The sequence below is a fragment of the Orbicella franksi genome, chromosome 6, assembly GCF_964199315.1.
Source record: "Orbicella franksi chromosome 6, jaOrbFran1.1, whole genome shotgun sequence".
NCBI lineage: Eukaryota > Metazoa > Cnidaria > Anthozoa > Scleractinia > Merulinidae > Orbicella > Orbicella franksi.
This window is the reverse complement of record NC_138150.1, coordinates 28,147,853-28,169,783: the sequence shown is the minus strand read 5'-3', so window position 1 is coordinate 28,169,783 and position 21,931 is coordinate 28,147,853. Positions and strand designations below refer to the sequence as shown.

The 21,931-nt window shown below is 39.8% G+C and overlaps 3 protein-coding genes across 3 annotated transcripts in view; 2 read left to right on the top strand and 1 right to left on the bottom strand.

Annotated features, from left to right (window-relative positions):
- LOC145488868 (tRNA-dihydrouridine(16/17) synthase [NAD(P)(+)]-like) overlaps positions 1 to 21,931 on the bottom strand; it is a 59,412-nt gene that overhangs the window by 5,192 nt on the left and 32,289 nt on the right. The window lies entirely within an intron of this gene.
- On the top strand, positions 822 to 12,835 carry LOC145488882 (uncharacterized). Its single transcript, XM_081467711.1, has 2 exons — positions 822 to 2,999; positions 6,765 to 12,835. The coding sequence occupies exons 1-2, from the start codon at positions 2,948 to 2,950 to the stop codon at positions 7,121 to 7,123; spliced, it is 411 nt and encodes a 136-aa protein (XP_081323837.1). The 5' UTR covers positions 822 to 2,947; the 3' UTR covers positions 7,124 to 12,835.
- The window catches only part of LOC145488880 (uncharacterized), a 9,986-nt gene continuing 8,860 nt past the window's right edge, over positions 20,806 to 21,931 (top strand). The window contains exon 1 of the mRNA XM_081467709.1: positions 20,806 to 21,931. This exon is cut by the window's right edge and continues 3,200 nt beyond it. The gene's annotated coding sequence lies outside the window, so the exon portion shown is untranslated.

The following is a 21,931-nucleotide window of genomic DNA, read 5'->3' as shown; positions in this document are numbered from 1 at the left end:
TTGGAATGTTAAGAACCAGCAAAAAGCACGCAACATTTTAACTTCAAACACCGCAAACCTTTTACATGTGGCACACTAGACCCTTTTCAGGAATGGCTTCCAATTGAAAATTCCTTTGTATTCATTTAAATTAGCATCACTAAACTCGTCTGGAAGTAAAACTTCTTTTGAATTATCTACTCAAAAACGACGTTAAAGAGGCTAATTTTAATACTCACAAAAGAATTTATAATTGACGGCTATTTACGAAAAGGGTCTATTCTTATTGTAATCTCCAAGACAGCAACATATTGAGCTAAAATATTAATGTCGCGTGTGGTAGACCAGACCTTTACACGAGCTGTGGCAAAGTTCAATTACCCTCTTTTTTGACAATGTTGTTTTTCCGGCCTAGGCTGAATATTCTTATTTTTCTGCCGATTTTAGGCTGAAAATATTCTTGTAAATATTCTTAGATAATTTATAGCGTGTGACATTTTCATTAAATAAATGTATTGGAGTATTGATTACACTCTTTTTTTAATAAGAATATTGTTTTTCTGGCCCAGGCTGAAAATATTCTTCTGAATACTCTTGGATTATAGGAATAAAAAGTGGACTATGTCGACAAAACTTCAAATTATCTGTTCTATCATCAGAAGTAATTTTCGAGCCGGACTGCAGTTATGAAAGCCTACATAATAAAGGCATACACAATTTCTTGCAGTGATGTTATTCGATCGAACGTACAGCTAGCGTTGTTTTTGTTGTTTTTAAATAAATAAATAAATAAATAAATATACATTTATATAGCGCCATTTTCCACTACTTTTAGGCTGCTTTTGCCGTTTAGGGAAGGAATAATTTTTAAATATTTTAGCTAAAAACATATAACTGTATTGTATTTACTAATTTCAACACAAAAAATTATATTCTTTTCAAAATCTCAGGCTCGGGTTTATTCTTAGAATATTCTTAAAATTTCGCAAATTTCAGCCTCGATGTTCTTATAAAATATATTCTCATTAAAAAAAGAAGTGTACAGTTGTTTCGCTCTATGGATGGCGTTGACGTAATTTTGGAACCGGAATACAGGCAATAAAGCCTGATGTAATACACATAACTTCTTGCAGAAATTTTATTAGCACCGAACATACGGCTGGTGCTTCTTTTGTTGCTTTTTGGCCAGTTTTGCCGTTTAGAGAAAGGAAGAATTTTATACGGTTTGGTTAAAAACACACAATTGTGTTATATATACAAATTTTCAACCTACAAAATGATGTTCTTTCAAGTTACAAAATGTCAGCCTCGATTTTATTCTCAACATTTCACACATTTCCTCCACGATATTCTTATAAAATATATTCATCTAAAAAAAGAGAGAATAATATAATATACAAAGCTTTCGAAAAGTTTTCAAATGTCTGTGACGCCATAATTCAGATATACTCCCATTCCATGCAACAATATTGCGTTAAGAAATGGTCTCGTGAAACCTACCATTGAGTTAAATTAACGTGCATCCAAATTCGTCGTTAAAATGGTTTGGTGTAATTAGTTCAAGGAATTGAAGCTGTCACATCTCAGCTGGAATAGAAAGTAGTTTCCTAATCATTTTTCAAAATGATTAATTCTAAATTCACCGACACTTTCAATACATGTCGGAGTGACAAGTGTAGTCAGTGTACACAGTCAACGTCAAAAACAGTTTACATTGATGTTTATTCAGCTTCTTCGTTGGAATAAACACGTGCAGATTTGAAACGGGTGCTTGAAAATTATCAGATTTAAACATTTTTTTTTTTAACTCAAAACCCGGGGGGATCAAAAGGAACATGAAGTATTAATGCCATGGCTAATTAGAACATCTGCGTGAAATTAAATGCAACATCATGGCGAAAGTAAATCATCATCAATCGAATGTCAGCTCTTCATTCGAGTCATGGCTACTGTCTGGGGAACGGTTAAAAACCAAATGTTTTGTCAGCCCAAAGTAAACTAGCAAATTCAAAACAAAGTCTCAGTCTACAGTCGGTTAGCTGTCATCTTATCCAAACTGAAATACAAAAAGAGGACAAGCAGCGAAAATCAGAACTGAATTTAACATCAAAAAAAGAAACAGTATGTATGAAATGGCCAATGGCGCAGAAACAAACAGTGCAAAGTACCTGAATTATTACATGTACTGAGCATCGATGTCAGCAAGAGTCGTAAGACGATGCTATTTAAAAACACAGCATATATTTTAGTGGTGTCACCCGACAGTGCCCAATATGCATTCATGTTCACATTTCTGTTTGTTATCCTTTTACTTTAACTGTCAAGGTTGAATATCAAATCAATGAGCCCGGGCAGACCCACAAAACGTACTCGCTCTTTCAAAACATCTTTGAATAAAAATCTAAACGAAATTCGTTATTCCAGTCGAATTATCCGTTTAACTTGCCAGCGCTCGATCCTGCTGCTTCTGCCCCCACTCACACGCTTGATGACTGCAGTCAACAGTGCGGAATAACACAGACAGCAGTTTTAATTTCACGAAAAAGAAATATTAAAAGGCGCTGAGGAAGAAACTAATCTTCAGACAGTTAATTTCTTTCACTCTATTTATCAAACTGAACGACTTAGGCCGGCCAAACGATGGCAAAGAAAATGAAATGAAAGGTTTATTTGTTGTATTCATTATTTTCACTGACTGACTGAACACGCCCACTGTCAACGTTAGACGTACATGTAAATGAGCTTAAATGGCCTCTGGAATTCTAAGATCGTTTAACTGGAACAACCGAAGCGAGCGCACGACAAAGTCACGCGAAACGGTCAACGTCACGAAAATTTTCGCTGCGGCCAAGGCAAGGCCAAGCGACAGAAGGCAAGATCCAAATCTCGAAGATCAGGGTGCTGTTTCTAAAAACCGAAGGAAGAAGCAGTAGCCCACGAAGCTATTAAACCTGAAGAATACGCTAATATGAGGTCAAATTGTATTCCGGGCCTGTCGCTTGTCATTTTGGTGATAAATGGTGAGTTGTCTGAGAGATATTTTTTGTTGTTAAAAACACGGGTATCTGAAGCGAGACAACTGCAATTTACACGCTACAAACCCAAAGTTATATGGAACTCCGAAGATACCACCATCTCAGGCGAAACACGCGCTTCGTAATTTTCATTCAAGGACTGTGTTGCATCACTGATCTCACCGATGGGGCGAATGGGTAAATTTCACCCTTGGTCAAATTGCTCTGCTCCCGCTCTCTTCAAAACCTCTTACAAGTGTCAATGAACACAAAGTCCTCTCTGTTCTATTAGTGACGGTGAAAAAAATATATACGTTGAGAAATAGCCAAATTCTTAGTTTGCATATTGTGGTGTTTTATAGCGCGAAGAGTGAATATTATGTATCATGAGGGGTTTAATAACACAGGTCTGGATTGAAAACCACAGCTATCGTTTCCAAGCTATTACAAAACACCAAACAACAGAAAATCGAGCTTGCAAAAGGATTTAAAAAGTACGTCCGCCAATTTATAAATATTTAAGATGAGATAATAATTGCTCTCGGTAAAAGCTTATGGCAACGTGTTAAAATGTACGTGCATAAACATTAATTAATTAACGGTATGGTTTACAACTGAGTCACGCAGACACGAGTAACGCAGTAAAAGAAATAGCAAAGCAAAAAGTAACAAAAATAAACTTATAAGAGTTAAAACTAAACAAAGTAATGAGAAATTTAATCTCGGCAAAAAGTTCTTGAACTGCTGTTTGACCATTTTAGTGGTTTTTTTTTTTTTACTTTCTATTCTAATTCATATTGGCCAATGCGTCTATGCGATTTAAAAGTCTGCTACGATACATTATATATATTAAGAGTGCTGATAAAATTCTTAAAATATCGCAAATCAATAAAATAACGTGGTAATTTCGTCCTTGAGTTTCAGTTTGCATGGTTAATCTCTCACTGGATGCGAATTTCAGGCCGATTTCTCTGCGATCTCAGAAAAACTGCTGCGAGTTCTTTTACAGTGGATAAAATCAACAGCTGGCAACCAGGTTCGGTTATCAGTTTCGGCGAGGGCGTACAATATTTTGGACTGTACTTTTTTTGTGAAAACACCTTGTCTAACTCGGCGTGAAACTGAGCGAATAACCTCCTGAATCACCATGTAGGTAACATTTAAATCTGAACGAGTTTTGCTAGCCCGAGGGATAAGAATGCTCTCTCACCTATATTGGCTTTATGAGAATCTACCTGAGACATTGAATGAGGTATTTCGAGAGTTTTGATTGGCTTAGCAGCCATCATGCCATGCCTAACAAATATAACCGACCACAACCGGTTTCTAGGCTTCTTTTATAAAATGAAATATTACCAAGATTGACTGATATCGCGGGCTTGCAAATGGTCGTATATACTGATAGAAACGATTATTCCAACAGCGCTTGTTGAATATGATATGATTATAGCCCACTCAGTACTACACTCGTTGGACATTTAAAAAATGTAAATATAAATCTCCGTTGAGATATGTACTAAGATAAATGTTTTAAATGAGGGTTTTTTTGACAAACAAACCTCTCTCCAGTCTAAATGAGGTAATGATGAATCAAAAATAGCTTTGGGCCCTTCAGCCTACTTAGTGGCATAGCAAACAGCATTACCGTTAATTCTGATCATAAACCCTCCATAAAAGAACGGTCTCGAAATAGACCAATTTCGATATATTAAAATTCAGCCTAAAACAATAGACCTCAGTACGAGGCTCTAGGGAATAACTACAGAGTTTGTGGGGTTTATTCCCCAGGGCCTCGTGCTGAGTTCTATTGCGTTAGGCTGAATTTTAATATATCGAAATTGGTCCATTAGCTGGTGAAACAAAGAACAGTATTAAAGCACGTTTTATCTTCTTGGGAACAAGAAAAACGCGAAGCACTTTGGCCATTGTATGGAGCTTTCTCATAATCAACAAATATAATATGCTGGCTAAGCCAATAAAAAGTCTTGAATTGCATTATCCAATGATCCGTAATAAACCAATAATGGCGAATACCGGAGGTTTCCAAATAAAGCCCTTTGACCTTTGATGAACGTGAAGCCTTTCCTTTGGTTTTTAATAACCGTTGTACACTTAAAACACTAATCAGTTTCTTTAATGGTATCTAACGAGATAGTAAGAAATATTGTACCACACTCCACTGGTTATATTAACGAAACAAGAAAAATGCTTATATCCGGGGGGCTTATAACCGGATTAAGGTTTTCGGCTTATAAATAGATGGGATGATATAATCGGGGGACTTATAACCGGAAATCTTTTTGGTTTACATATAAATGGGCTTATATAACCGGGGCGGGGGGGCTGATAACCGGAAATTTTTTTGGTTTACATATAGAGATGGGACTATGTAACCGGTGGGGGGTTATAACCGGAATTTATTTTGGTTTAAATATAAATGGGCTTATGTTACTGGATATTTTTTTGGTTTACATATAAATGGGCTTAATAACCGGGGGGCTTCTAACCGGAATAGGTTTTTGGTTTAGATAAAGATGGGACTATGTAGCCGAGTGGGGAGGGCTTATAACCGGAATTTGTTTTGGTTTACATATAAATGGGCTTATATGATCGGGAGGCTTGATAACTTTAATATAACCGGAATTTTTTTTTTTGGTTTACATATGTAGACGGGCTTATATAACCGGGAAGCTAAAAGGCGGAATTTTACGATATGTCGTCAGAGGTTTCTTAATGTACCATTACGTCATTCAGAACTAGGGAAAGGGCTAAATGAAAAAAAAATCTTGATCGCATTGCGTGAGATTAGCCGCCTGTATCACGAGTGTGGTACATTTTTGTATTCTCAATTTGTTTGTTTCTTTGTTTGTTTCTTTGTTTGCTTGTTCGTGAGCGGAACCGGGAAGCGAGTTTATGGCCTCTAGCACATAGTGATACGGTATCTGGGTGAGCTTTAGTGATGCAAATTCTCGCTTGGAAACTTTTGACAGTGCAACACAAAAGATCACGAACACTTCTCGGCCTTAGATAGCTTTGAACACAGCTCCGGAAAACCTTCTGTTGTTCTACTGGCTCCTTGTACAAGCGTTTTGTAGGTTCATCAAGCCATCTTCCTTTCGAATGAAAAGATAGCATGAAGATTGCGTGACCATCCAAAAGTGATACTGAAGCAATTACGTCACTTGCTCGGCCACAAAGGCAGATCGCGGACGGCGTATATTTTGGTTTTGCCACGCAATATTCTTTACCACGTGACCAGCTGAATGAATGTAACGCGTAGGAGGTTACATACGTATTCACACAATGCCATGAAAAATACAGCCAATCAGAATACGGGAAAGCCGCTGTAAACTCGACTGGACGGTATTGCACCCAACCTTCCCATCGTGCGCTGCGATCTTATTCGTTGGCATAGAATAAAAGACTCATGTGAGTACCGAGAAAATACAAATGACTGGTGGGATGTTGCATGGTATACCATTAGAGAGCGTCGTAAAGCTAGTGCAGTGGAACCCCGCCTAACTAAGTAACGGCTAGTCCGTTAATACGGTCACCTCGTTATTACGACCGCTTTATTCTGGCCTGAACAAAAGCTCACTCCTGGCTCAGTCAGCCATTTTCTTATATAAATAACCCCGTTAATACGGTCAGGGATTTGTGGCCCGTTGGTGACCGGATTAACGGGGTTTCACTGTATATATAAATGTCATTAGTCAGAAAGAGTATGAGACTATGTGAGAACTGAACTCATCTTTTCTCTTTACTTTGCAGTGCCTTGCTTTAGTGTGGGCCTAAAATGCTACACGTGCGTGTCAGAAAACTCTTGGGAAGACTGTGAAAGGAGCTTGAAAGTTACCAACTGTCCTGCTCCAGAGGACGAAGTTTGTGTCAAAGAACAACTTGTGGAACACGACGACAACAGCCAGGAAGGAACCAAGAACACCTTTTCCAAATTTTGCGCCATGGCAGACGCGTGTAAGGACACACACTGTAAAGAAGCTGGAAAATCATGTGATCCAAAATGTTGTCATACAGATCTGTGCAATATGGCGGAAAAGATACGACCTTCGCCAGCGATGTTTGTGTTTTGCCTGCTGTTGGTGAATTTTGCCGTAATGATGTTCAAATGATGAACAGCTAAATAAACAATAGCCCCCATTTGGCACGAAAATATGCTCGGATATTTGTCCGCGGACATTATCTGTTCCGAGAAGCGAACAGTTTTCCGAGCGCGTAGCTCGAGGAAAACTGTGAGCTATGAGAAACAGATAGTGTCCAAGAACAAACATCCGAGCATATTCTCGCGCCAAATGGAGGCTATTGTGTTTACTATCCTAAAATGTTTTTGGCAACACGCGCATTTTTGAAATTTGGGTAATATCACTCGGATATTCCCCGGTTTTAGCTGGGGAAATATTCAGTCACTTGACGTGTTTAGACCAATCGTGCGCGAGCGAAAATATTTGGTGGGTTATAATTTAATTTATACCTGAATATGCGAATGTGAATATAATTACAATGGACACCTGCATATAAGAACCTGATTTTTCCAAGTTAGCTTAAAAAGGTTCCTGTATGTTTGGTATGTACTGACAATTTAGGCTATTGAGCTTCTCGACAGACTTTTGGCTTTGTGTTTGCAAAGCACATTCTGATTCATGTCTAAGAAGTACGACTACTTTCGTAGCAAACGTTCAGCCTCCTCTTTCAGTCTCAACTTCGTTCCCAGGGTCTCTCATCTTCCCAGTGCGGGAATATCAGAGACCCTGGGAACGAGGTTGTCTTAGTCTTTGTTTCATTTCAAAGTCGTTATGCTTAATACAATGCAAATATTTTCTTTTACATTCAACTATCGTTTCAGATTTTCTAAACCAAGAACCGGCTTCAATATTTGGGCTGGACAGGTTCCAATAATAACATGCCTAAATGCCTGAATTTAAGTCCACTGGTTCACGAGGGTTGTTATCCCGGTGGGGGGGGGGGGGTACTCCCAGAAAAGTTGGGTGTGGGTGTGCAGTCTGTTTCCCAAAACCCTTATCCTATTTAAGGCCAAATTCTGCGATTTTCCCTACCCTATTTGTGACTTGACCAAAAGTTTTAAACCCTATTTAAGAGTTCCTCAGTTCAGACAAGTGTTAAAGAAAATGTTTATGTTTTTATTAGGTAGGATGCCTTCTAAGAAAACATACTTAATTCAAGACTAAAGTGCAAAAACCATACCCCATCTAAGACCAAAATGGCCAAATTCGATACCCTACAAAACCCATACCCTTTGGGGACGCACATACCCAAGTAGCCTATATAAGGGAGTACCCCACGGGGGTTATTATACGTGGGTGTTCCAGCAACGATGTTGTTTGAGCGCAAGAGGTTGAGATCATACCACAGAGGATAAATCTAGAGTACGGCAGGATTAAGAATTTGCTTCAAATACCTTCACATTTATTGATCCAGCACCATAAACCACTCCACAACAATCAAACTATGGATATTGAATGTCGCATTCACTCTTTCTCGAATCAATTTTTATCTTATTTAAGTGCATGTAAGACGAAGAAATAAAATAATGCGAAAAATGGTCCCTGAATGTTCACAGTAACCTATCTGAAATAGTTGCGCATTTTAGCGATAAAAAAGAGCAACTCTCAACAACTATTTGCTGTGCAGCGATTTTGAAAAATTTTTATCTTCCGATCATCACGCCACTTTTTCTGCGCGGGAAAGAACGATTCCACGACGAGAGATCATTGACAATGTGATCACACGATACGTACTCTCGTTCCTGTCTGGTTCCTTGCCAAGCTGCCAGCATACTTCTGATACTTTTAATTAATTTGTCGGAGCCTATAAGAGTTCTATAATTAACTCCTATTACAAGTAAGCGACTTAAAACGTTCTGAAATCGAAGCCCAAATGGTGTGGATGGAATCGTTTCTAACAGGAAACAAAAAGACCGAAACTAGTGGTTAGTTTAGCATTTAGTTTTCAGGCCGGTGAGTGCGAAAGAACACTGATTCTAACCCCGTTGGATTAAGAGAAAGAATTCCGACGGTCACGGTAGGTTTCAAACAAGAAATGTCAATCAAGTTCAGGATGCGGACGTGAGGGTCACGCCAGGGAGTCACGCGACGCAATTTAAAATTAGTGTTTACATGACGAACTTGTTACGTGCATGTATCCGGGAAGTTGTTGCAGAGCGAGCGAGAGTTCGACACTCTGCCGCTCGAAACCGGATCTCATGATCCGATGTAACAAATATTTGGCGAGACATTACACAAAGAACTCAAGAGCCGTCGGAGCAACCAAATAATCGGGAGAAAATGTGGTCGAATATAGCACTGCTATATTTGAAGTTGTTTTCAATATGGCTGCTGTTTGCCAGTAAGTAATTAGTAGTAGAAAGTTAAGTGATAGTGGTGATTAGAATTGAGGAATTTACATCATCGGTAAATTATGACAACTTTTGCAATGATTTTCATAAAAGCCGCATACCCTGCGAAGATTTGAGGCTAAAAGCAGGTGTTCCTAATGTAAATTTGTTCGTTTAAAATAACTGTTCATCGCGGAGACTGATTCGCCAGAATAAAAATTCTGTTTTTACTGTCTTCGGTCTGTAGATAGGACAGCACAAATTATCACGTACAACGCAGGGGAATTAATGAAAAGCTTGCATTTTGTGGTAAAAACAAGTTATATTGTAACTGATCGTTCAGTTGAGAGCGAATTGTTGAAACGACACATAAATTTAGATCTTTATTGCCGGGATCCCAAATCTGCACGTATCAGCGTTTTTGAATTCGTAAACAAAATCCCTCGCAATAAATTACACACAGAACTTAACTGAGACTAAAATGTAACGAAGCTAAAGTGGTACTAGAATACGGATCCATATAGCCTTTTACAGGCGTTCATTTAGTTGGAATCCAGAACTCATTGCACCATGTTAGCTCTTCCTATATATTTCCGTTGGAAGACTGCCTTAATTCTTTGCATGTCAAAGAAACAGAACCGCGATATGTTTAGCCCTTGTTTAGCAGCACCCGAAGGAACAACCAGCTTTTTACTTCGTCATCTGGTAATTCAGTGCGGATAGAGATAAAACCTAATAATACGATGACGGGAATTCAGCTACAGGGCTGGCGAATGGCACCTAGAAAATCTTGGCTCTCGGAACCCATCTCGAAACCTCGGAAGCCCTTAAAATGAGTCTTCAGCATGTTTCGACATTCCTCTAAAATCGTGCTAGTCTCAGTCTTTCAGGCTTCCATGACTTGGGGGGTCTCGACTTTGACTATTCGTACCCGCTATTTTACATTAGATTAATACAGCATGGAGTTTGGCAGATGAGGTCAGAGGTTTAGCACACCCTTCATACGTCAAAACAGGAAGGCGATTCACTGTAGGAGTAAATTTACGATCATATTTATCACAACAGCTCGATGGGCAGTAAAAGGCTGCCCGTTACTGCATGACGAGTTAAAATTAAGGAGATTACAAGCATTCAAAAGGTTTACAACTTTCACGTGACAATATAAATTTTGGAAAATGGACCGAAAGGAATGCATTCCCAGAACTTGCGGAACTCGAGTTCCGACTCTGTCAAAATCACTAACCGTTGCATCTTCAATTATTCGCATCTTAATGACTCTTCTGTTCCAGTAGCACCATTTTTCTTTACTGCCTTTTAATACGGTTCTTTTCCCGTGAAACTCGACCCATTTGATGGCAAGCCTTTCACCTGTCCTTGGTTGCTAAGAATCGATAGATAAGTAGTTACTGCTTTCATGAGTAGCCGAACTGGTTATTATGCTGAACAAAGTGGTTTTTGGAACCCAAGTGTGTGATCAGCAGTAAATTGTTTCGCATTTTGCCATATGTTCGTAAAAGCTAAATACCCGTGGGAGATTTGAGGCTAAAAGCAAGTCTTCTCAACGCAACTTTATTAAAATAATTGTTATCAAGGCTGATTCATCGCCGTAAATTTCCGCTTTTCAATTCCCCGGTTTGTAGACAGGACAGCACAAATTATCATAAGCACGTAGGAGACTGATTAAAAGTCTTCCATTATGTGGTTAAAAACAACTCATATTGCAATCGTACAGTCGTAATAAGTCTCGGAATTCTTTCAGCGACACATAACTGACAAAGATAATCTTAAACGAATTCAATAGGCACGAATTCATAAAACGTTCCTCGCAATGAAGCGGCCCACGCACGCTGCAACGAAGCGAAAACGTAGCTAGAACGCTTCTGAACTGAAGATCTAATCCAGCACTGTTTTCAGATAAGCTCTTCATATAAATAAATAAATATTTCCCTTCAGACTGCCTTGATTCTTTGCATCTTAAAACCGACATTTTGTTTAGCGTCATTACGTTTTGAGAGCAGTACCCGAAGAGAGAAAACGAGTTGTAAACTCAACTTTGTCTTCTGGCGATTCAGAGTGCAATAATGGAAGTCTTAGAGTCAGATCTCGACGGCTTGGTGAGTCTCAATTTGTATTATTCTTCGCCCATAAGATTTATTGAGTAGGCGTAATTCGCAGATGTGGGTAGAAGTTTAACACGCCCTTCATACCCGGAAAAACATTCACTGTGGACAGTCGGCAAGAGTAATTTTAACACCATGTTCACCATAAACAGCTAATTCTTCAGTAAAAAGCTACCGTTACAGCATATGAGTTGAAAGTGGAGATTAGAAGGGTTTACAAATTTCACGTCAGGACAATAATTTAGAAAATGTGCTGAAAGGAATACGTTCCTTTGTCTCAAACTTGTTAAACTTCAATTGCGATTCTTTCAAAATCACAAACAATTACGTCTTTACCATAAGCACTGATCTAAATAAACTCGTCACTTCCAGTAGCACTACTTTTCTTTTCTGTTTTTAAATATATCGTTTCCTTGCCTTATAGACTTATTTGGCAGGAATCTCCTATTTGCCCGCGGCAGTTATGAGTCGATTCCATACAAACATAAGACGTTATGAATCGATTCCATAGAGACATACATCTCAGTAGAACTATTGCTTTCATGTGATGCGGAACTGTTTATTATGCTGACCAAGGTGTTCTCAGGAGCCAAGCGCGTGAACATTAAAATGAAACTTATCGAGAGGTACTTTCGTGTAGTGGTGTTTGTTCCTCGATATTTTTACAAAATGGAATTTGGGATCTCTTCCAATTTTGCGTAGGCATCACGTCTTTAGTACCTGAGAGAGTGAAAGCTGGCTTAACTCCTGTGGAGCAGAACAGTTATTGTCGGAAGAGAGAAATTTGCACTTTACTCCTGCCATAGCTTTTAATCACGTTGTACACAAAGCGCCGCGGTACTGATCTGCAAATTGACATTTTAAATCCTTCTTCATCAGTTAGATGTTTATTAAAGATCTATACAGTTTGTTTTTCAATGTTTGTTTTGAGAAATGAAATTTGGGAGTTTTCCGAGTTTTGAACTAAGCCGGAAGCAAATTGAATGATTCAGGCATGTTATACATGAGCTGCCACGGTGTTGGCTCAAATCTTGACATCTTAAATTTTTCCTTGTCATTTGAAGGGTTTTTTTAAGTGGTCTTGATAGCTTCCCTAACTCAATGGCTTTAACCCATGACCGTAGCTAGTAACAGACAAACCGAGACACTTGGGAAGGAAAGACTTAATAGTCACGCGGTCAAATTAATTCTTTGTTTCAACTTAAGTCACACCTACGGAGTCTTAGGACGACACTAACTTTCGATTTGTTTATCTTCCAGCACCTTGCCTTAGTGAAGATCTCAAATGTTACCTTTGCTACTCGAGAACATCGTGGGATGAGTGTGAAAAGAATAAAAAAGTAGCAGTGTGTTACCCCAAGCACGGCGAGGTCTGCATCAAAATGCATCATATTGAAAACGATGACACAGAAAAGGGATATAAGGAAGATTTTGTCAGGATGTGTGGCCAAGCGCGGTTGTGTACGGACAAACACTGCCAGGAAAAATACAAAACTTGTCAAATAGATTGTTGTCATAGCGACCTGTGTAACGTGGCGACAGGGCGAACTCACGTGACAAGCACAATGCTGGCCACTGTGCTTGCTGTTTTGTTGTGTGTTCTGCAACTGCGTTGTATTTTCTGAACTTTTTTACTTTTTACAGTATCAATCGCAATTGATACTTTACATAGAGGGAATTCCGCATCACTTCTCGATTTCAGTTAGAGGCCGTTATCCGCGCCCGACTCCTGAATACGGGTCGAGTCCCACTTGTCCCGCACTGTAATGTGAGTCCAATCAGTGATTGACTTGAACTAACACGGTCCAAGAAGCGCCTGACCTGCATTGACTCGACAGAATCGCACTGATACGGTCGGAAAAATGCGGGTGACCCGCATTGATACGGGATTAGACCCGACTGAATCGCACTGATATGGGTGGCAAATGCGGTTGACCCGAATTGATACGGGATCTGAATCGCAGTGATACGGGTCAACATGCGCTTGACCCGCAGAGATTCCAGATCGATCCCAATTGACGCGCAATCTTTTTAATGTCTCGAAAGAAGTGTACTAATATCACCGTAGATAAACATTTCCTGAAAGTGTTCTTTTATACAACGAAAGCCATACGTCAAAATTTATTTCCTATTAAGCTGTAAAGTATTTTTGATTAATTGCACACTGTAAATATGATATTTTTATACAACGGAATAAATTGACGGCTATATAATAGCCACTGAGAAAGGCAAAATCAAACTTATTAATGCCGTCGTCATTTTACGCGTCTGAATAGCAAATAAGCAATGTATCAATTACTTGCGGCAAAATGTGTCGCACACAGTTCATTGCCAATAAACTTTTTACGATAACTGCAGAAGTTCTCGCGCGCTCATTGGCTAATTTGTATTGTCAATAAGCAGACAGACACATGAATTTATAATTTATGCGATGCGTCAATGAGCGAGAGCGGACAATTTGACAATTTGGTATCGTAAAAAACAACTTGGTGTCAGTTTTAATTGCGTCTGCCCTCTTATTGACAATGAATTTCGTCATAACATTGTCTAAGTAGTCTGCGGATCCACTCGACTATCGCCTCGTGGATCCACAGTTACTTTGATAATGTTATGACGAAATTCATGATCAATAACAGGACAGACACATTCTCTATTTTCCAACTGCCCATAATTTTCCAACTGCTCTTGGGAATATGCAGACTTCCCAAGAGCATTTCACAACAATAGTTTATGCAAAATTCGGGGGCCAAACAGAGTGAATTATGGGCAATAGGAAAATAGAGAATGAAAAACTGACGTCAATTTGTTAAATTGACACCTGATCTGGTTACCAAGCTCTGTCTTCATAATTTGCCCGCTCGATCCGTACAATGACAAAAGAACCTGAGAACAACTATATTGGTCTGGTATTTCCATAGCAGTCGATAGCTCGTTGTCAGTCCTCTTTAATAGCCCACATACCGAGGATGGCTTCAACGAAATCTGAGTATCTTTAACCCTTTCACGACTAAATGTACACCAAAGAAATGCCGTTTTTAACCCGTTAAATCAGTTTTTTGGCTGCCATGACGCTAAAAGGGCGTTAGTTTTGCTGGAAAAGCTATTTTTTTTTTTTTGACCAAACAGATAGATTTCCCCAAGATTAAGTACAAAAATGTAGAATATTTTAAATTTAATAATAAAGTGTATTATCGTTTGTCTCACGATGTAGTCACTTGAGATGTAGATCGCGACGTTTCGACTGCTTACTGCTAGTCTTCTTCAGGCGATAAGGTCGACTGATTGCACGGTATCATTTATATCACAAAGGTCGGCTGTGATTGGTGCATTTCGATCCTCCTATTGTTCCATTGTTCCGGCGAGTAGCTGTTCCCTCAGCGGTCCGCTGTTGTACCGTTCTCCTGTTGTTGTGTTTCTTGATCGTGGGTATCCATGCTTCAGGAATTTCGATTCCACTATCCCTGTTGATGTTATTAGGGTGAAGTCTTATGTGAAGAGCTTCCTTGACCCTACGTGTGTACCAGTGAGGATCTCGATCAATAAACTTGACATCATTCCAGATAGGATAGTGGCCGGTCTCGTGGGTGTGTTCAGAAACGGCGGAGGTCTGGGTACGGGCGAGTCGTATATCCCTGTCGTGTTCTTTGATCCTCTCCTGCATAGATCTCCCTGTTTCCCCGATGTAGACTTTGCCGCACTCACAGGGAATCCTGCAGACAACACCATCTTGTTTAGCCGGGTTGACAGTGTCCTTTGGTCGCACTAAGTGTGACCGAAGTGTCGTGTCGGACTTAAAGACGGTGCGAATGCCTTGTTGTTCTAGGCAGCGGCGGAGAGACTCCGAAACTCCTTGGACATAAGGTAAAACGGCGGTGGATTTAAATTCCGCGACAGGCTCTCTTCTTGGGGTTGTTCGTGCCTTTGTGATCTTCTGTACAAAAGAGAAGGGATATCCGTTAGAAACAAGTACAGATGACAGATGTTTCTTCTCTTCAGCGATTACTGATGGTTTGGTCACGAGACGTTTAGCCCGGTCGTACAGACACTTCACAATACCGCGCTTTACTGACTGAGGGTGGTGTGAATCATACGCTAGGTACTGATCAGTATGTGTTGGTTTCCTGTAGACACTGGTGGTAAGGCGGCCATCAGCTTCTCTGTAAACTGACGTGTCGAGAAAGGCGATCTTGCTGTTGTTCTCGATCTCCATGGTGAAAAGGATTGATGGTTGTTGACTGTTCAGGTGTTGCAGGAAGACATCAGCTCTATCCCGATCCAGGATGGTGAAAGTATCATCTACGTAGCGTTTCCAGATCTTAGGCTTGCAAGGTGCGGACTCTATTGCTTGTTCTTCAAATATCTCCATGTAGAGATTAGCAATGACCGCGGATACAGGGCTCCCCATGGCTGCGCCGTCTTGTTGTTCGTAAATCGATCCGTTGTACTGGAAGTACGTAGATCTTAATACGAAATCCAAGAGGTCCGCGATTTGAACTGGTGTAAGTGTCGTGCGGTCAGCCAGGCCTGCATCGTTCTCCATTTTTTGTAGCGCGGCTTGTACGGCGCCCTCGATCGGTAAGTTGGTAAACAGTGACTCTACGTCGAAAGACACCATGATCTCGTGGTCCTGGATCTCTTCACTGGCGATAGTGGAGGCGAAGTCAGTTGAGTTCTTCACTGTGAAGTTCGAGTTATTTTAAATTTGGTGCATGCGCATAAGCCAAAATTTGGACCTTTTTTTGCGATGGCCCGTTCCGAATTTCTTTTATTGCTCTCTTCCTTTCCTTTTTCTCGGCCCTTTTACTCTCGCTATATTTTGCTTTTCATATTCTTTCTGGCTACCGCAAAAGTTGGGTGCTAATTATGGGCGAAGCCTGGAAATGGGACCTTGATCAATTATAAACAATTATTGGATGAGGTTTTTGTGATATCCAGAATAATCAAGGTCGAGGTAAGGCCTTCGGCTTCGGCTGATAACCCTTACCAAGACCTTGATTATTCTGGATATCACAAAAACCGAATCTAATAATTGTTTTACTATACACTGAACGAAAAAAATGAAAGTCATGTGTTTGTTTCTTCACTGACGGCAAGCAACACAAAGCGCGCCAACTTGACATGATTATCCTGACCTTGAGTGTCCTTGACATGATTGATGTATATTCTGTAGAGATGACGTCACAGGCGCTGATTTCGAAAATTAACTGTACACTTTCGACCAATCAGAAAAGAGATAGTGGGTTCAATGTATAATAACAGGTACAATGGACCGTTGTTTTCCAATTTGCTACGTCAGAATGCCGTCCATACAAAAAAAAACCGACTGTTGTGCGGATCTTAGGGGTCATTTCAAGTTTCCCACGAGTCACGTCAAGCAATTTAAAAACAATATTTACATAACGACCCTGTTATGTATCCCGGAAGTTCTTGCCAAGCGAACAAGAGTTCGACACTGCCGCTCGAAACCGGACTTCATGATCCGGTTACAAACATTTGGCCACATATTTCACAAAGAGCTCAAGAGTTGTCGGGACAATAACAAAGCCGGGAGAAAATGTGGTCGAATATAGCACTGTTATATTTGAAGTTGTTTTCAATATGGCTGCTGTTGTTTGCTGGTAAGTAATCAGTAGTAGAAAGTTAAGTCATAGTGGTGATTAGAATTGACCAAGAATTTTCATCAGCGGTGAATTGTGCCAAATTTTGCAATGAGTTTCATAAAAGCCGCATACCCTGCGAAGATTTGAGGCTAAAAGCAGGTATTCCTAATGTAAATTTGTTCGTTTAAAATAACTGTTCATCGCGGAGACTGATTCGCGAGAATAAAACTTCTGTTTTTGCTATCTTCGGTCTGTAGATAGGACAGCACAAATTACCACGTAGAACGTTGGGGAGTTAATGAAAAGTCTTGCATTTTGTGGTAAAAACAAGTTTTATTGCAACTAATCGTTCAGTCGAGAGCGAATTCTTGCAACGACACATAAATATGAATCTTTCATCCCGGCCTCAAATCTTCTCAGGGTATGCGGCTTTGAATTCGTAAATGACAAAATCCCTCGCAATAAATTACACACAGAGTTGTAGTGACACTAAAATCTAACGAAAAAGAGCGGTATCCATAGCCTTTTCCAGGCGTTCAGTTCGTTGGAATGCAGAAATCTTCCCAGCTTAGCTCTTCCTATATATTTCCGTTCAAAGATTGCCTAATTCTTTGCATGCATGGCAAAACTGAACGGCGATTATGTTTATCCCTTAATCAGCAGCACCCGAAGGGAACAACCAGCTGTTTACTGTGTCATCTGGCAATTCAGTGCGGATAGAAAACCTAATGATACGATGAAGGAAATTCAGGGACAGGGCTGGCAAATGGCACCTAGAAAATCTTGGCTCTCGGAACCCATCTCGAAATCTCGAACGCCCTTACACAAAAATAAGTCTTCGTGTTTCGACATTCCTCTAAAATCGTGCTACACTTTTCTGAAAGGGGTTTCCACGACTTGGGGAGTCTCGGCTTTGACTATCTTCCCGTCTATTTTATACTAGGTTCATATAGAATACATTTTGGCAGATGAGGACAGAGGTTTAGCACGCCCTTCATACGTCAAAACAGGAAGGCGATTCACTGAAGGAGAAAGTTTACGATCATATTTATCACAACAACTCGATGGGCAGTAAAAGGCTGGCCGTTACTGCATGACGAGTTGAAATTAAGGAGATTACGAGCATTCCAAGGGTTAACAACTTTCACGTGACAATATAAATTTTGCAAAACGCACCGAAAGGAATATATTTCCAGAATCTGCGGAACTCGAGTTCCGTCTCTTTCAGTCAAAATCACTAATCGTTGCATCTTCAGTTATTAGCATCTTAATGAACTCGTCTCTTCCAGTAGCACTATTTTTCTTTACTACTTTTTAATAGCGTTCCATTCCCATGAAACTCGACTCATTTGATTGCAAATCTTTCCCTTGTTCTTGGTTGCTAAGAATCGATAGACATTAAGTAGTTACTACTTTCATGTGAAGCTGAACTGTTTATTATGCTGAACATGGTGGTTTTTGGAACCCAAGTGTGTGATCAGTGGTCAATTGTTTCACATTTTGTATATGTTCGTAAAAGCTAAATACCCGTGGAAGATTTGAGGCTAAAAGCAAGTCTTCTCAACGCAACTTTATTAAAATAATTGTTATCAAGGCTGATTCATTGCCGTAAATTTCCGCTTTTCAATTCCCCGGTTTGTAGACAGGACAGCACAAATTATCATACGCACGTGGGAGACTTATTAAAAGTCTTGCATTATGTGGTTAAAGACAAGTCATATTGCAATTGTATAGTCGTAATAAAGCTGGGAATTCTTTCAGCGACACATAACTGACAAAAAATCTTCAACCGAATCAATACGCACGAATTTATGAAAAAAGTTCCTCGCAATCAAGCCCACGCAACGCTGCAACGAAGCTAAAACGAAGCTAGAACGCTTCTGAACGGAAGATCTAATACAGCGCTGTTTTCAGATAAGCTCTTCATATAAATAAATAAATATTTCCCTTCAGACTGCCTTGATTCTTTGCATGTTAAAACCGACATTTCGTTTAGCTTCGTTACGTTTTGAGAGCAGTACCCGAAGAGAGAAAACGAGTTGTAAATTAAACTTTGACATCTGGCGATTCAGAGTGCAATGTCATCTAAAATCATGGAAGTCTTAGTGTCAGATTTCGACGTCTCGGCGAGTCTCAAATTGTATTATTCTTCACCCATAAGATTTATAGAGCAGGCATAATTCGCAGATGTGGGTAGAGATTTAGCACGCTCTTCGTAAGTCAAACCCGGAAAAAGATTCACTGTAGACAGTCGGCAAGAGTAATTTTAACATCATGTTCATCATAAACAGCTAATTCTTCAGTAAAAAGCTACCGTCACAGCATATGAGTTGACAGTGGAGATTAGATCTATATAGAAGGGTTTACAAATTTTTCGTGACAATAATTAAGAAAATGTGCTGAAAGGAATGCGTTCCTTTGTCTCCAACTTGTTAAACTTCAATTGCGACTCTTTCAAAATCACAAACCGTTACCTCTTTCCCGTAAGCATCTAAATAAACTCGTCACTTCCAGTAGCACTACTTTTCTTTTCTGCTTTTTAATATATCGTTCCCTTGTCGTGAAACTAGACATATTTGATGGGAAATCTTCCATTTGCTCGCGGCAGTTATGAGTCGATTCCATACAAACATAAGAACTATTGCTTTCGTATGATGCGCAACTGTGTATTATGCTGACGAAGGTGTTCTCAGGAGCCAAGCGTGTTAACATTAAAATGAAAGTTATCGAGCAGTACTCTCGTGTAGTGCTGTTTGTTCCTCGATATTTTTACAAAATGGAATTTGGGATTTCTTCCAATTTTGCGTCTTAAATGGCTGCGAGAGTGAAAGCTGACTTAACTCCTGTGATGCGGAACAGTTATTGCCGGAAGAGAGAAATTTGCACTTTACTCCTGCCATAAGCTTTTAAGCACGTTGTTGTTCACAAAGCGCCGCAGTATTAATCGATAACAAGACATTTTAAATTCTTCCTCATCAGTAAGAGGTTTTTTAAAGATTTATAAAGTTTGTTTTTCAATGTTTGTCTTCCGAAATGAAATTTGTGAGTTTTCCGAGTGTTGAACTAAGCCGGAAGCAAATTGAATGATTCGGGCATGTTGTACATGAGGTGCCACGGTATTGGCTCAAAATGTTGTCATCTTAAATTGTTCCACGTCATTTGAAGATTTTTTTAAGTAGTCTTGATAGCTTCCGTAACTCAGTGGGCTTAACCCAGGACCGTAGCTAGTAACAGGTTAACAGAGACACTTGGGAAGGAAAGACTTGATATTCACCCGGTCAAATTAATTCTTTGCTTCAACTTACGTCACACGTACGGAGTCTTAGGACGACACTAACTTTCGATTTGTTTATCTTCCAGCACCTTGCCCTAGTGAAGATCTCAAATGTTACCTTTGCCACTCGAACATATCGTGGGATGAATGTGAAAAGAATAAAAAAGTAGGGGTTTGTTACCCCAACTACGACGACGTCTGCATCACAATGCATCATATTGAAAACGATGACACAGAAAAAGGATATAAGGAAGATTTTGTCAAGATGTGTGGCCAAGCGCGGTCGTGTACGGACAAAGACTGCCAGAAAAAATACAAAACTTGTCAAATAGATTGTTGTCATAGCGACTTGTGTAACGTAGCGACAAGGCGAACTCACGTGACAAGCACAATGCTGGCCACTGTGCTTGCTGTTTTGTTGTGTGTTCTACAATTGCGTTGTATTTTCTGAACTTTCTTCTCTCTCAATTGCGATTGATACTGTACATTGAGGAAATTGTGCAACATTTTTCGATTTGAGTTACGAGGCAGTTTTCCGCGCCCAACTCCTGAATACGGGTCGAGTCCCACTTGCCCCGCAGCGTAATGTGAGTCCAATCAGTGATTGACTTGAACTAATACGGTCCAAGAAGCGGCTGAACCGCATTGATACTGGATCAGACTCAACAGAATCGCACTGATACGGGTGAAAAAATGCGGTTGACCCGCATTGATACGGGATCAAACTCGACTGAATTGCACTGATACGGGCGGCAAATGCGGTTTATCCGAATTGATACGGATCTGAATCCCAGTAATACGGGCCAACATGCGCTTGACCCGCAGAGATTCTAGATCGATCCCAATCGACGCGCAATCTTTTTAATGTTGGAAGAAGTGTACTAATATCACCGTCAATAAACATTTCCTGAAAGTGTTCTTTTTCACAACGAACGCTATACGTCAAAATTTACTTCCTATTAAGCTGTAAAGTATTTTTGATTAATTGCACTCTGTAAATGTGATATTTTTATACAAAGGAATAAACTGGCGGTTATATATTGGCCATTGACAAAGGCAAAATCAAACTTATTAATGCCGTCATTTTACGCGTCTGAACATAAAATAAACGATATATCAATTACTTGGGGCAAAATGTGTCGCACACAGTTCACTGCTAATAAACTAATGGCACCCGATCTGGTTACACAGCTCTGTCTTCATAAGTGGCCCGTTCGCTCCGCGCAATGACAAAAGAACCGGAGAACGACTATACTGGAGCAGTCGATAGCTCGTTATCAGTCCACTTATCATAACATACCGAGGATGGTTTTAGCGAAATCTGATAAATACATGCAACGTTACAGGTTTTTTAGCCGGGGGGGCACTCCCAGAAAAATTGGGTTGGGCTGTGTAGCCCGCTTCCCAAATCCCTTACCCTATTTAAGACCAAGACTGCGATTTTCTATTCCCCATTTATGAGCTGTCCAAAAATTCGACACCCTATTTTTAAAAGACCTGACCATTAAATCAATACCCTGTTTCAGACCTGCATCGGTATAATTAGTTCTCTAGTTCAGACCGATGTTAAAGGT

Bases quoted from the DNA above. Each gene is read 5' to 3' on its own strand.
- LOC145488882 (XM_081467711.1), top strand. From the start codon at position 2,948: ATGAGGTCAAATTGTATTCCGGGCCTGTCGCTTGTCATTTTGGTGATA. The intron at 3,000-6,764 runs GTGAGTTGTCTG...TTTACTTTGCAG, and splicing joins TGTCATTTTGGTGATAAATG to TGCCTTGCTTTAGTGTGGGC.